The following is an 11,999-nucleotide window of genomic DNA, read 5'->3' on the forward strand; positions in this document are numbered from 1 at the left end:
TTTACATGTAAAAAGTGCAAACAGATGAAATCAATTCCGGATCTATCACAGGTCCAACAGAAAATATCAAAAGATGAATCCAAATCCTAAAAAGTCCAATGCACCTGGATCTTTTTTGAATACCGATGTCCAAGATAACGTCTCGTATATGAACCGAAGTTCCAACCGAGTTGAATATCCAAGTCGTAACCTTTTTCAACTCCTACGGATTAGAGAATATTCTTCGGACCAAAAACTTACTGTGGATTTCGAGTTTGAAGCCAACCTGTTTCAATGATTTCATAATAATAGTAAATCTTCTGAATCCTTGTGTCCAATCAACCAGAAGCCTCTATAAAACGAGTCCCATGCAGCCTTCTTGAGTTCAACTCTTTCCAGTTCAACACAGGATCCAGTAAAGGCTCAAGAAGGATCACCTCAGATTTCTCACTTTTTTCCAGTCTCTTGGTATGTTTCTTTTTCTGTGAGTGGGTTTTTTCACGTGGGTCTTCAAGAAAATTGCCACTTGAGTTCATTGGATCTGTTCTATACTTGGTTTCGGCTATTGGGTACTTCTGTTTTCCTGTGTTTCTTATGTGAAAGCCAATAAGCTTAATGGGTGTTGGGTTTCCTTTGTTTGTGTGTTTGAAATGTGTGCATGTTGAGGAAAAGTGGGTGTTAAACGTACTGGAGTTGAGAAATGCTTTTGCAAATTTGCTTGGTTTCTGGTTTCTCTTGGTTTGTTTCTTGCTGTCGGTGTTTCTTTTTATTTTTATTTTTTTTATGTGGGTATTGAAGAAGACTGCTACCGAGTTCATTGGTTCTGTTCTAGACTTGGTTTTGTTTAATGGGTGCTTCATTTTTTCTGTGCTTATGTTAAAAATGAAGAAGTTTTTAGGGTGCTGGGTTTCCTTTGTTTGTGTGCTCGAATTTGTGTATGTTGAGGAAAAGTTGGTGTTGAATGTATTGGAGTTGCATTGCGCAATTGATTGGTTTTGAATTGTGTGGCTTTTTAGGTATTGGATTCTTGGTATTCTTTTCCTCTCTGTTGAATTTGGCTGACGTTTGTTGGTCCTATCTTAGGTTCTTAAGCATGATGGAGAAGATTTGGAGATTGATTTTATTGCTGAGCGTTGTGGGTTTTATGGCTTTTGGTGAGGCAAAGGTGTCAGGAGAACAGCCTCTTTCTAAGGTTGCCATTCATAGGACTACTCTTGCTCTGCATGAGTCTGCCTATATTAAAGCGTCTCCTCTTGTTCTTGGCTTAAAGGTATTTCCAACATTCTTGATGAAATTTGTTAGCTAGAAGAAACAAATTATGGATGTTTACTATGGAAAAATTTCGGATTCACCAACTGGGCTGACTAGGCCCAAGTACACTGAGTCCTCTCTCATTCACAAGTAACTGATTGGGGTCTTCCAAGTTTGGTTGATTTTTTTGTTTCAGTCAAATAAATCAGCAAAGCCCTGAATCCCTCCTGTTGATTTTCTTCAATGATTATATTAGCTTCCAAGTGACTATTTTTTGTGCATGCTAGTGGTAATTAGCGATGGCAATTAAAATTTTAAGCCCGCCTCTAGAATCATCTACTGACTGGGATGACAAATTTTGTTGTAGTATTGATTCATGTCACTGGAACACGTTCATCCATACTCTTCCTAACTGCATATTCTTCTAATAGTTGTTAAAATTGTCATAACTATCGAAGCTGCCTAGAATTGTTAGGCAAGCATAGTAGCAGAAAAATCAAACCTTTAACTAAGCTGACAAAAGGTGTGTCTTTCAACAGTTTGGAAGTGCTGTTGAAACCTTCATAATATGCTAATAGGCAGTAAAGTTCAAATTTGGCAAGAGATGAAGACAATATATAGTGGTTGAAGCCAGGTCATTCAAGCAAAGGAACTCAGATGACCTGGCCCTAGATTCAGGCATCATAAGCGACTGGGATCAAGTGAAGACAAACAGGTCTGTTAGTATACTGATCAAGCTATGGAAACAAATTCCTTCAAGAAATTTCTGTCTAATAGCCAGATTGTAATCTGTAAGCTTCATTGGTGATAGTTTTGTACCGTTATAAGCACTTAATTTTAAATCTTTTGAAAACCTTGAAAGCTCGCTTCCTAGGAACCTCACTTTGGAAGCATGAAACCATGTGCTTCTTTCATGCTTTCGAAAATTTATTAGAAGTTTGCTTCCTGTGAATCTCTGTCACCTGGGTACGAGTGCAGGTGTGGGTACGGGTACGGATGGTACTACACGGAAATTCTAAAAAATGTGGGTACAAAGACACGGCTATATATATATATATTAAATATCACATAAATACAAAATAAATTCAAAATAAACTAAATATAATCTAAATATATATGCTATGTCTAGATTCTAAAATATATTATATACTGAAAATATAAAGTTATAAACTGAAAATATAATTATAAATTAAATACAAACTTGTATGTACGGTGGGTAAAATGGCGTGTCCGGGTGTCGACGCGTGTCGACACGGGCATGGATGGCAAAATGGAGTGTCTGGGCACCATAGCTGTGAACAGAAAGTTTATTTTTCCCAATATGAAATTGTTCTTCTTTGATGTTGGAATTGCATTTTTCACAGTAGAAGAATGTACTTTCTTTTACAAATTATTATTTTATTTATAAAAACTGCACATATAATAATTTTGAAAAAATGCTTAAATTATGCATTTAAGTGAATGCACATGTTTTATCTATCTATATATTATTTATTTATGTCACTTCCTACTTCCCTCTGTTGCCACTTCTTACTTGCTTCCCCTTATGCTTCCTACATGCTTTACACTTCATGGCTTAGGGCAATTCCTGCACACTTGATTTTCACTTCACATTTCATGCATTTCTTCTTGTACTTCTTATGTTGGTGACTATGGTTTTGATGTGTCCTTTACTTGTGGAATTGTTTGACTGTTCCAGGGTGATTACATTGAATGGGTAACTTTGAAGTTTAGTCATCCCAAGCCATCCTTTGATGATTGGGTGGGGGTCTTTTCTCCTTCAAATTTCAGGTAAATATTTGTCTTCTCCTTATTAAGCGATATTCTAACTTTATTGGTTGTGTTCAAAATAGAAGGCTTATGCCCATATCTTTTGAAACTGGACAAAGATAAACATTATATGTTTTGTTTACAATTTAACAGACTATCTATTTTATCTACTTGTTTAAGTGGTGCCATTAATTTGACGTAACAAAAGATTGTGGTCTGCCTGTTTTTTAGTGCATCGATTTGCGAACCTGAAAATGTGAAAGATAAGGCTCCACTATTATGCACTGCACCTATTAAGGTTTGTCGGAATCTGTCTTTCACAGATGTCAAGCTGAACCTATCTAATGCTATTCTGGAAAGCAATATACTTGCTTTAATTTTGATGATTAGGCATTTATTTTTTCAGTACCAATATGCAAATGAATCAAATCCAAGCTACAAAAATACAGGGAATGGGACATTGAAGCTTCAATTGATCAACCAGAGGGCTGACTTTTCGTTTGCTCTGTTTTCAGGTGGAATATCAAATGTATGTTCTTGCCTTGCATGGTGGTTTTTATATTTTAATATACTGTTTTTTTAATGAATGTGTTACTTTTTTTTCTCTTTTCTAATGGATATCCAGACACTCTTTGGAGCCTTACATTCACCAGTGTTTCCTATTCTAGTATTCTGTAATTGATTGTTCTTCAAAAAATGGACTGTCCGCAATGTCTATTTGATTAAGAATATCATGTTTGCACAAGCAATTTTATTTCATCTTTTGTGCATCAACAGTTGAGTGGATCTTGCTTATCAATACAATACATAGAGATGAAAAGACAAGGTTTTGTATGGTAGTTTGCATGAATATGCTTAGAGTTGATGAGAGGAATGTTCTTATGTTAACATTGAACTTCTTGTCATGAACCGAGACTAATTGTGTGACAGAATGAATAAATAGTACCTAGTACTTGATGATACTTTTTATTTTTGAGATCAATTACCACATTGATGCTGCTGCTTTGATTTGGGAGGTGCATGATTGAATTTGGATAAGACGAATATGAACAAAATGTCATGTTGCTTGCAAAAGCAGAAACTGCCATTGGCAGGTGTCTGCAAGTCAGGAATATGGATTTAACACCGATCATGTGCTTTCACTTCTGTTATGCTGCCACTGTTTGATGTTTTATCTATAACTGGAACAACCTATGGTATTATATGAAAGATGGGTACCTTTCTGGCTTTTCTCTGATATACTTAGTCTTAAAAAAAAAAAACTAGAACCTTACTTTGGTACCTTTTGAAGTTGATTTATTCCAAGGGAACTGTTTTTTATTCAGTAAAGTGCAGTTTCCGTCCGTTTAGCGGACTGTAGGGCCTCCTACATGAATTCATGCTTACTGCTTTAATATTCTGTCTGAAGGCACCTTTTTATTCATTTCACTTAATGAATGCCATTTCACATTTTATCAACTTGGTAGAAACTGAATAGATTTGTGAAGCAGGAGGAGATGATGACAAGTTAAATTTCTAATATCAAGTTAAGCGTCATTTCCAGTCCTGTTTCATGAACTCACAAAATATTTTCCACTGATTTGAGGACGTGACAGTAACCAAGAATTTATGTTTGTGTGCTTATTAGAACTTTCCTTGTGTGGTTCCTCTTTATGATAACATAACTTTTAGGTTTATGCCGTCTTGGTTGCTTCATTGTTGCAAAATTCTGGGCCAAATTAATATCAATTAAATTCTATTGAACAACCAACTGAATCTAACTTCTCAGATGTATGCATAACATTTTTTAGTGTGTTTCTTGTATCCCCTATAGGAAGATGATATTTTTCAAAGAGGAAAAGGTTTGTATATAAAAAAAGGGAATTTGGAAATGAAGAGAATGTGACTAGCAAGTTTTACCAACCGATGAGAGCAGAAAATTTGGTGAACCTGAAACTGCATAAATCAATAATATATTAGTTCCCCATGATTGATTCCTTTGTCAAATAGAGATTGATTTGAAATGGTCTTGCCACCTTAAAGATCCTAGACAAGCAATTTGATTGTGTGGTTGTATGTAGATAAAGAACCATAAAAGTTGGAGGCCTTTTTTTTAACCCAAATATCTGCTGTCCCCTTTTAGATTACCATTTGTTAAAGATCTAAATGGGAAACCAACAAACCAGAAGATGTTACTAGAGAAGAGTACTGCTATCAACTTCATTTTTCTGGAAATCCAAGATGTTGGCTTCCATCAAATAGATCAATCTGATGGTGAAAACACTGTGAGACTGCAGAAATCCAATAAAAACGAGGCACTGATGCCACTACTATTGGGAATTTAGGAGTAATTAGATCTTTGGTGGTTCTCTTGGGGCAAAATCATGCCATGTACCACATTTCTCGGAAGTTGGATGCCATACGGGCAGACCCCAATCTTAGAATGAATTTTTTGGAGATAAGACCGTCACTGAATATAGTGATTTTGGCAAGTAAATATGCTTTCAGATCCAGATTCTATGTAGTAGCGTAAATGGAATTTAATCCCTATTACCCACCAGTGAAACTAGTAAGTTTAAGTGCATCTCAAAGTTCTTAATTCTTACTGACATGTTTGTTAGTGATCATTAATTGCTGTTCCTAGATGCTGATTTCAAAGTTTGAAACAGCTCTTTACCTGGCGTTCAGAGCAAGGATTGCCTTGTTGATTCAGCATATTATAGAATTCAAGGTCTCCACTCTATGGCTAGGGCATAAAAGTCCATAAAATAATGGACATAGTCACTCTCAACCCTCCTCGGAGGAAATCTTTTAGCTTCTAGGCCAATCTCTTGCTTTTATTCAAGACAGCATAGGAACTATGTAAGCTACTCAACACTGCATTAGCCAGACTTGTCAACAAGCTAAAGGATGGTCTTTACTTCTTCAATGTCTAATCATGTGAGGAAATTTGACCAAGATGGTTTCTTGGTGGTGCACACCTTTTGGCTTTGTTTGGAACTGGTAGCTGGGATGAGGGCTTATGAATTTGGTAAAAACTTGGTCAAGTCAAACTACCTTGGTGGTGGCTGTTTGGACAATGACGTAGAGGAGGTAGTTTACGCATTTGGGAAAAGAGGGGAGACCATCTCCTCTTTGTATTTGCACTAAAAGCTGGATTTGGCAGCTGCCACTTTTCCAAATGCATAAATTACCTCCTACCGACACTTCCGAACCAGCGCCTTCATGAAATTGAAATATTCAGCAATTCTATGGTGGTAATCCTCTGTCAACCAGAGATGCTTCACAGCTTTCTTCTCTAGATTTGTGTATAAGAAAGAATGCCTGCACTCCACTTGCATCACTCTTTAAGACAAGCAAGCTATTTTTAATAGGATCTTGGTTACTAAGTGTCTGTCCCAAGCTTGAGCACAATACATTCAAAGATTTCTATGCATGAATTTTAACTAACATGAGAAACTTAACAAACAACTATTCACCCATCTTAAATGGATGACCTAATCTTTGTGGTGATAGATGCCTTCATAGCGGATCCACTATGGCAGATTACAAATTTTTTTGTAAGTCTTACTTTTTATCTGATTTGAGGTTTATATGGTTGATGTTTTATGCATTTGTTCCCTATTGGACTACATGCTCACTTCCATATTGGTCAAACTTTAAGTGTGCTTTATTTCTTAATATATAATTTCATGAGCCTTTTGTTTTTATTATGTATGATTAAAAAATCTCTTTTCATCATATATGTTATGCTCTAATCTTACTATTTGCTCTTAGACATGGAATGCAGAGATGCTTGCATCTTTTTTTTTGTTTCCAGCCTATATGTTATGCTCTAATCTTATTGTTTGCTCTTAGACATGGAATGCAGAGATGCTTGCATCTTTTGTTTATTTCCAGCAGAGTCTATTGTGGAGGCTGTTCTCAGTATAATTGAAACTAAATAGAAGTATAATTCTGGTTTTATTTTTTAAACTACAGCCGAAGCTGGTTGCAGTCTCAAATACAATAACTTTTGCAAATCCAAAGGTTCCTGCTTATCCACGCCTAGCTCAAGGGAAGTCCTGGAATGAAGTATGTTTCTTTGTATTTTAACTTGGTATTACGGCTTCAAAAATTGTAAAATCTCCTGCATTTGCTCCACCATATCTATCAATATTACTCCCCATCAGTATATGTAGTTATTATTCATATTCATGTCATGTACTTTTAAAGTAAGCATTAAAATGGAAAGACTGAAAGAATCCATTGCAAGTTAGAAAGGAACAATAAAATAAAAAATTTGATGAGTGTTTGATAAAGGTAAAATGTCAAACAAATAGTGTCTTTCTCAAAGACTTCCCTATCTTAAATGATCAATTCATTTCTTGTAGGTTTAATTCATTTTATATTTGGAACAGATGTGCTCTTCTGTTTCATTTGATGGATATCAGGCAGAAAGTAATTAAATTTTTTCCCTTTTGTTATCCAAGCATTATATTTATTAAAAAAAACTTATGTTGTTCATTGGATTATCAAGATAAATTAATTGGTTTAGCCTGAAGTTCTAAAATGTGCAGTTTTCTTTATCTGGTTTGCATAAAGCATAGCCATTTGTATGATACATATGGAGAAAATCACATGCTACTCGGAGAATAACAATTATCTTTTCATTCTCTCACACTATATGAAAAGACCAAAAGATGTCAGGATATTCCAATGAAAGATACAATGGATAAAGGTTGTTCTGTCATCCTTGAAGATGTAAGTTTATCAAAAAATTGTCTCATATTTAATAGTAAGGAAGCACTTTTTTGGTTTTATTCTTAAATATTTTTTTGTATTTTAACCATTGTTTACTTTTTTATAAACTATTTTTCACCTGTTTTACTTTTGTCAAAAACAGATGTCAGAGCTCAATTATGGCAGAATACATTATGTGCTATATTTTTGTTGAAACATGGCTGAGCAGTGAACATGCATTACGTTGCATATTTTTTGTAGGAATATGATAGTTTTATTTTGTTTTAGTATTTCTTGATTATTTGGAGAATTTTATTTAAACAGAATTTTATTATACTACTGAACATGAAAACACATACACACTTGCATTGCACACATACACACAATCTTAGATGAAAGTTAAGTACCTATGCAATATGAATTGTTTCCTCTCGTGTCTCTGATGCACACACAGTACTTGGACTAGTAATGTGACATGGTTTTTCTGATTTAGAATTATTTTGTGCTCAGATGACGGTTACTTGGACTAGTGGTTATGATATCAAGGAGGCAGTTCCTTTTGTTGAGTGGGGCCCAGAAGAAGGGCCTCAAACCCAATCTCCTGCTGGAACTTTGACTTTCAGTCGTAGCAGCATGTGTGGTATGGTTTTTGCCTTCACTCTTTGTTGGATTAGGATTGGTTGAGAAAAGTTTTAGCTTAAATTTGTTTTGCAGGTTCTCCCGCACGGACAGTAGGATGGCGTGACCCTGGCTTCATTCACACCAGCTTTCTGAAAGATTTATGGCCTAACTCAATGTAATTGATGTTAAACTTGTAGTCAGAACCAATCATTCATTTTTATTTAGTAATTTTTTCTTGAACTTCCATCAGCTGAATATCTTTTGTTAGATCCATGTTCTTTTGTTACAGTTACATTTGAATCTACGTGGTCATACATGTTGATGTTTTCAAGTATCAACCATTCTTTTGTATTCTTGATACAGATATACCTACCGGCTGGGCCATAAATTATTTAATGGCTCATACATTTGGAGTCAAATTTATCATTTTAGAGCATCTCCTTATCCTGGTCAGGACTCTTTGCAGCGTGTTGTTATTTTTGGTGATATGGGAAAGGTTTGGAGCTGACCAAGCTTTTAAATACTGAAGTGATACACTATAGTCTGATCTTGAGTTGCATGGTTGTTCACAAATTTTATGTTAGCAGCCACCTTTATATGCTCTTTAACTCTATAAAATTTCTCTGAATCATCTTTTCAGGCAGAACGAGATGGTTCCAACGAATATAACAATCACCAGCCTGGTTCTCTGAACACTACAGATCAGCTCGTGAAGGACTTGAATAATATAGATATAGTCTTTCATATTGGTGATATATGTTATGCTAATGGATATATATCACAGTGGGATCAGTTTACTTCACAAATTGAGCCAATTGCTTCAACTGTACCATATATGCTTGCAAGGTTGGTTTAGCTTGTTTTTTTGCTCAGATATTGTTTAGAACTTGTGAGCACCTTGTGTCTGCATGACAATTGATACTGTTTCGTGCAGTGGAAACCATGAACGTGACTGGCCAGGAACAGGTTCCTTCTATACCAACATGGACTCAGGTGGGGAGTGTGGCGTGTTGGCTGAAACCATGTTTTACGTTCCTGCTGAGAACAGGGAAAAATTCTGGTACATGAAATGTTTTACTGTTTAGTAACTTGCTTCCAAGTTTAAGTGTTTAATTGGAGTTGGCTTAGTCACAAGACTCACAACTCACAAGATAGAAATTTGTTCCACTTTGGGTTGTGGCCATGTTGGTTTGCCTTTGGCTAAGTCTGTCCAAGTTGAAAGTTATGTGATGAGCCACGTTGAGCAAATTTCAATCAGGTGAGTTTTTCCACTTTCACAAGCTAAACTAGCTGACAAGCCAATGGACTTGTTGGAGGCCAGAATCAACTCAGTCATTCACTATTTTTTATTTACACAACTATTCTTTCTGTTAAACATCCTAAATCTTCATCTGTTTGATTCTTTATTGTTTCTAATATACAATGACCATAAATCCAAGGCATCTATTTGTTGTTCAGGTATTCAACAGATTATGGCATGTTTCATTTCTGTATCGCTGACTCAGAGCAGGATTGGAGACCAGGGACTGAGCAGTACAAATTTATCGAGCACTGTCTAGCAACAGCTGATCGACAGAAACAACCCTGGCTGATCTTCATGGCACATCGTGTTTTGGGTTATTCTTCTAGTACATGGTATGCTGAAGAGGGATCTTTTGAGGAGCCCATGGGGAGAGAGAGTTTACAAAGGCTCTGGCAAAAGTATAAGGTTGACCTTTCTTTCTATGGTCATGTGCACAATTATGAAAGGACATGCCCTATCTATGAGGTATAATTCAATCTTGATAGGATGAGCATTTTCTCCTGTAATTTCATGCCTACTCTTTAATGCACAAATTTTTTTAATCAAGGGTTGGTCATTGTGTTGCCTTGGGCTCAGCATCTGATTTCAGTTTCTTTTCATGCATAGGACATCGTGTTGATAGATAGCCAGTTTTAATTAGGCCACAAATGGGTGAGATCACATGAACTGTACTTCACAGATCCTTTATGTTCTGATCTTTATCTGCTGGGAGATCCATTTAAATATATTTGGATATGGAACAGGGACAAGTGTTTCGTCCAGATTATCACACTCCTTGTTATATTGGTTAAATCAGTCTTCGCATAATAAGAGTTGTACGTATCTGGTTCAGACAAGCATATCCAAAACCTCTGTTGATATTACTGATCCAGGAGTGTTCCATCTCTGGTCAAACAGCTTCATGTGAGTCAGGCATCTGACATTGTCATTTCTAGTGTTCATTAGTCAACAAAATTTCATTTATGGTCTGATCTAGATGATGTTAAACATGAATTTATATAGTGGAAAATATTTGTTTCTTTTCTTGAAAGAAATAACAAAAAAAAGCTGGGACAAATGTTCCCAGGGCACATCCCACCATTTTCCATTTGCAACTACCTCAGAGTTGTAATCAAGTCTTCATGATTGGCTAGCGAAGAAGAGTTGTGATCAGCCCTACAGGATTTCTGTGTCTTGGAAATGATTATTTTTTCTTCTATTCTGGCCGATAGCTTATGGAAAATGAAGCTCAGCTATTTGTATTGAAGGATAGTTTAATTGTTTGCACATTTAACCTTAAGAAAATGGTAGTGTATTGATACCCAGGCAAACATTTGATCGGTATCAGTCTTTTTGCTTCGTCCAGCAGAAAACATTACAAAAATGGAAAGTGTGTACATTATGCATCTCCAGGGACATAGCTTACCTGACACAATCAAGAAATTATTCTTTTGTTGCAGAACATATGCATGAGTTCGGAGAAGTCTCACTATACCGGCCCGCTTAATGGAACCATCCATGTAGTTGCAGGTGGCGGAGGCGCTGGCCTTTCTGAATTCACCACCATTCAGGCAAGTTGGAGTCTGTTTAAGGATCATAACTTCGGGTTTGTAAAACTCACAGCATTTAACCATTCATCTCTACTCTTTGAGTATAAAAAGAGCTGTGATGGTAAGGTTTATGATTCCTTCACGATCAACCGGGACTACCGTGATATTCTTGCCTGTACGACTGACAGTTGCCCAACAACAACAATGGCTTCATAAGTTGCTATTCTGATTCTTCCCTGAATTTGATTGCTCTCTGCCAGTATTTTGAAGTGATCAGAGTGTTATTGGGTCAGAGCTTATTACTAAGATCCAACAGTTGTTACCACTAGGCATCACGTGTTAGAAATAAAATCACAGGTGAGCTTCTATTGTAGTCCATGTTTGATAAAAAAATCATCTTGAGGCTCTTTTTTTCTGTTTATTCAATTAAATAGCATTATACTTCATTGGCTATTTTGCTGTGGTGTGTAACTATTTTAAGTGCATCTTGGTTATGCTGGAATGAGGTAGAAGGATCTTAGTGATGAGAATGATCACCATAATTTTGGTTGTGATTACTCTTTGCCCAGTCTATCTTTCCATTTTCTTTTCTAATCACATCTCATTAGTCGAGTGGTCATGATTCATGAATGAACACACTTTGGCAATTGAGAAGCTAACCATGGGAACATGCACATTTATTAGGTAGAATACCTATGCCTATTGCATGCAAAACTGCATCAAGTTTGGGCATTTTTTAAACGGAAAATAACCGTGTTGTACGGTAAAAATGATGTGTTTTCCTAAAAAAATTGCAATTTACCAAAATCTGCCCGATGGCATAAACCACAAATAGCCAACTTCGT

The 11,999-nt window shown here is 36.0% G+C and overlaps 1 protein-coding gene across 1 annotated transcript; it reads left to right on the forward strand.

Moving 5' to 3' along the window:
- The first annotated feature begins 314 nt into the window (after positions 1-314).
- Positions 315-11,681, forward strand: LOC149818834 (putative inactive purple acid phosphatase 1). Its single transcript, XM_089983986.1, has 13 exons — positions 315-447; positions 1,063-1,249; positions 2,930-3,021; positions 3,232-3,298; positions 3,407-3,529; positions 6,961-7,053; positions 8,212-8,341; positions 8,416-8,497; positions 8,686-8,818; positions 8,963-9,168; positions 9,257-9,382; positions 9,781-10,090; positions 11,065-11,681. The coding sequence occupies exons 2-13, from the start codon at positions 1,073-1,075 to the stop codon at positions 11,368-11,370; spliced, it is 1,845 nt and encodes a 614-aa protein (XP_089840112.1). The 5' UTR covers positions 315-447; positions 1,063-1,072; the 3' UTR covers positions 11,371-11,681.
- The last annotated feature ends 318 nt before the right edge of the window (positions 11,682-11,999 follow it).

This window comes from Nuphar pumila, chromosome 13 (assembly GCF_984573655.1).
Source record: "Nuphar pumila chromosome 13, dmNupPumi1.hap1.1, whole genome shotgun sequence".
Taxonomy (NCBI): domain Eukaryota; kingdom Viridiplantae; phylum Streptophyta; class Magnoliopsida; order Nymphaeales; family Nymphaeaceae; genus Nuphar; species Nuphar pumila.

What these genes read in the sequence shown, in the direction of transcription:
- LOC149818834 (XM_089983986.1), top strand. Translation starts at nt 1,073, where the DNA reads ATGATGGAGAAGATTTGGAGATTGATTTTATTGCTGAGCGTTGTGGGT. An exon ending in TTTCAGGTGGAATATCAAAT is followed by an intron (nt 3,530 to 6,960) that starts GTATGTTCTTGC and finishes TTTAAACTACAG; the next exon opens with CCGAAGCTGGTTGCAGTCTC. An exon ending in GGACATGCCCTATCTATGAG is followed by an intron (nt 10,091 to 11,064) that starts GTATAATTCAAT and finishes CTTTTGTTGCAG; the next exon opens with AACATATGCATGAGTTCGGA.